Source organism: Triticum aestivum, unplaced genomic scaffold (assembly GCF_018294505.1).
Source record: "Triticum aestivum cultivar Chinese Spring unplaced genomic scaffold, IWGSC CS RefSeq v2.1 scaffold27977, whole genome shotgun sequence".
Lineage (NCBI taxonomy): Eukaryota > Viridiplantae > Streptophyta > Magnoliopsida > Poales > Poaceae > Triticum > Triticum aestivum.
Genome location: NW_025228057.1, coordinates 124,246 through 128,046, shown reverse-complemented (window position 1 = coordinate 128,046; position 3,801 = coordinate 124,246). Strand labels below are relative to the sequence as shown.

At 42.9% G+C, this 3,801-nt stretch overlaps 1 protein-coding gene across 1 annotated transcript in view; it reads right to left on the bottom strand.

Moving 5' to 3' along the window:
* Positions 1–628: 628 nt before the first annotated feature.
* Positions 629–3,801, bottom strand: part of LOC123172982 (uncharacterized) — a 4,001-nt gene continuing 828 nt past the window's right edge. Inside the window, exons 2-5 of the mRNA XM_044589856.1 lie at positions 2,228–2,512; positions 2,016–2,142; positions 1,220–1,427; positions 629–919 (exon numbers count right to left, since the gene is read on the bottom strand). Coding sequence (XP_044445791.1) covers positions 895–919; positions 1,220–1,427; positions 2,016–2,142; positions 2,228–2,512 — 645 coding nt within the window. The 3' untranslated portion in view covers positions 629–894. The remainder of the gene's footprint in view (positions 920–1,219; positions 1,428–2,015; positions 2,143–2,227; positions 2,513–3,801) is intronic.

Sequence of the window (3,801 nt, the reverse complement as noted above, 5' to 3'; positions counted from 1 at the left end):
CAAAAAAAAAGAGAGGAAGGACAATTACTGCAATTTTTATACTTCAAAGTACCACAAATACACCTCAAACTCAGGTTGGTAGAACAATAAGATGAAACTACTGCTATGTAGTATATTTTTTGTGAAGAGACTTGAAATATCCTAGATTTGATGCTTGTACAAGTTCAGTTAAAAGTGGTTTAACAAGTGTACAGCCTACCAAACTGAACATATTTTTACCGCCTAGATTAACCAAAACATGGGGAATTTCACACCAACCGACGTACTAATTAATATACAACAAAAATAGTAGAAGAAAACAATGCAAGGACAGAACAGTACATGAACTGTACGTAGCAGACCTACATAGAATGGCACGAGAAGAAACAAACAATTATTTTCATTACATTATAATACCTCAGTGTTAAACTGTTTGTCTACAGTTGCGCGGCCATTGCCTCAGCTTCCCTCTCCCATTCGTCGGATCGTGGGGAGTGTTGGATTTGGGGACTGCATGTCTCGAAACAAAATTGATCATACTACTAATGGGATCAAACACCGACAACCAATTGCATAGGTTCAATGAACTGGGTAGAGAAGCATGATACAATCATAAAGAGTTTTGAGCTTACAAATGAAGCAACCTTGTCTCTCCTGGATGGTTCAAAACAAATGAAAAAACCTAGATAAAATTCAACATCGTCTCTACAGACTCGTTCTGCTGCAGTTTCAGAGACCTCTTGCTCCACCTTTCCGCCAGCGACCACGAGTCCCACGACTGTGCTGTCCATGGTGAGAGCATTGTCCCTGAAGTGTGCCACCGGTCAAAGCAGCTCGAAGCAGAAAAGGACACTTCTGCCTGGCGACCTCGGCGACAAACCAGCTCTCGCGCATGAAGGCGACAGCAACAGCCACCTAGGCATCCATGCGAGATAGAAGCCTATATATAATTGAAGTTAAAATATATAAGTGTCCAACTTGACATCATCAATCTACACTGCATACTATAAGTTGAAGCATGGAAAAGCTACAGGTCTACTAATAGCATGCGTGCCTGAGACGCGAAAAATTTGAATGAAGATAATACCAAACCTGCATTTAACCATACATACACCAAAGAATGAAACCAGTAGGTCCTTAATATACATGAATCATGCATACAATCTGTTCTGCTGGCTCTTCCCATAGTAAACACAAAATTCAGATTCTCGACCATGAATACAGTCTGTAGAAGTCATACCATAAATTCACCACAGGAGCGTGTTGATCCCAGCAACAAACGACAGTGTGTGCACTACCCGTGCCTTTTCCCGACCTGAGCAGCAAGGCATCGGAACTGTAGCTCGACACCAACCAAAGAGTAGACTGCACCAACGTGGGATGAGGCAGCATCAACTCATTCGTGTGTTTGAGCTGTATTTGGAGATATCGGGCCATAGAGGTCAATCCTGTACCAGAAAAATATGCGATTGGTACACATAATTTATGTTTGTGCTTAAAGGTCCATATTCCGAATTGATTCTTGTCTGTGCTTAATGGTCCAAATAGTGAATTTATGAAATGAAGATGGAATACTTACAGGTGGTATTTATAGGCAATAAAGAACTTGATGAATGTATTTTCAGAAACATGTCTCTTTTGGCCAACTAAAGCAACGGCATGTCAATTGTGGGTTTACCTTTTAGTTACTGAACTTCTAGTTACAGCAAAATGCAATTACAGTGTTCATTCATATGATGCATTGTTGTTGTACAATTTTGACAGTTTTATTATGTCACTGTACTCACACGTGAATGCCCTACGGTTTAATTTCCTAACAAAGCAATCTGGAGTTCCTCTGTAGTCTCTACAATCATGAATTCATGATCGCATATGGCATAACTTAAACACGCAAAATAGGGTTGTCACACAAAAGAGTAATCTAATCAACAAAAGAGAAAGAAACACATGCGGAATTGGATAAGAACACATGCAGACTTGAGTCGGACAAGTCAATAGTTAGGCCACATGTTGGAGGCAAAGCTTACTGAACCTACTGCGCGGGGCGGGAGATGAAGCACCTAGCCCATCGTCTTGGGTCTTGGCTGCATGCTGCCGGCTGCCTGGACTTCCAGAGAAGTGCGCATCTGAGCCTGCTGCCGCTGCCTGCCGTCTCCAATACATCTAGCACCAGGAAGTGGTATTGAACATGCGTACAATTCAACCAAAAATTATCACTGCAACCAGGAAGAATCTGAGGGTAAAGCACCTGCAGCGTGGAGGTTCGGCGCCTGTGTCTGGGCGGCGAGTGGGCGCGGCGGCCCGGGCGGCGCGTGGACAGGGCGGCCCGAGCACCTGGAGCGTGGGCGCGGCGGTCCGGCGGCGCGTGCAAACGGAGGCACGGGTCGAGGGCGGTGGCTGGCGGGGAGGATCTGGGGAAGAGGCGGGGCGAGGTGTGGGGCGGTGGCCAAAACTGCCCCGACGGCGTGGTCGCGAGAGGGCAGAGGGCAGCGACGTGTTCGTGAGGATGTTTTTTTTTTGACGGGACGTGTTCCTGAGGATGTTAAGCCAATAATGGCATGGTGGGCAAATAATTAACGTAATGGCATGGTGGGTAATTAAAGCATAAAATGCGTTTAGTATGCTGAAAGGATGTAGACCATCAGATTGGAGGTTTCGACGGATAGGATGATTTGGTTCTCCCCCCTCTCGTGCTTTTATAGTGGAGTAGATATTTTGAACTTTTTTAAAAATATGAATTGTCGAATATTCTTGCAAACGTGATTTTTTTTTGAAAATACGAACAATGTTTTTAATGTTTCGTCCATTTTGAAAAAAAAACATGAACAAAATTTGAAACTACAAAATTTGTGTCCGACTTTTGAAAAAAGAAAATGTTTTGAACATTTCGAGTAATTTTATAAAATGTGTTTTTAATCGTGAACATTATTTTGAATATATGAACATTTCACTAAAACAGGAATATATTTCAAATTTCAAATATTTTTTAAATACATGTTTTTTAAATGGAAAACAATTTTGGAATATTTCTGAATTTAAAATAAATCAGAAAGAGAAACTAAATTAATGTTCCAAACATTTTTCAAAAGGGAAAGACAATATTTTAAATCAAACATTTTTGAAAATTAGACAAAAAATAAAATTCTGAACTTTGTTAAAAAAATTAATTATGAAATAATGTAAAAATAAAAATTAATTTATATCTAAAAACAAAACGGGCCTGTCTAGTCTTAAGCGCCCTGTTCGAATTCCGACTATCTACCGCCCAGAACGAGAAATAGGCTTTTGCAGCTACATGGGCTGGCAAATAAGTGGACTGGCTTCGCTGAGCCACAGCGTGTGCGGGCCGAGCACAAAATTCTGCATTGCTAAAAAAATAGACGAACGCACAAAAATTTAGTACCACATCAGATAGAAAAATAAATTTATACGGTGAACAAATGAAAAAATCGGTGAAAAACACCTGACACCACATCAGATTCTTATTACTAGACGCAGATTCTGTTACTAGTAGTTTGCTCTTCTTCTATACTACTAATAAAACATATACAGTGTTGAGATTTCACCGTTAAGTCAATTAGTACGGAGACGACCCAAACAGGAGCCCCGCGTCGCCCTCCCGCGGGCGACTCGGGCGCTAACCCTAGCCGCCCCCAAACTCCTCCTCCCCTGCCGCCGCCGGCAAGCGCCGCCGGGCAAAGCCCGCGCGGCGTCGGCGGCGGCGGGCCTCTCAGTTTTTCATCACTCTTGTGCAGCTCGGGCGGTGCGGGGCGCTCGTGCCTGCAGGGAGTGTTGTGGTCGGCGCGGCGAGCTGACGGAGGC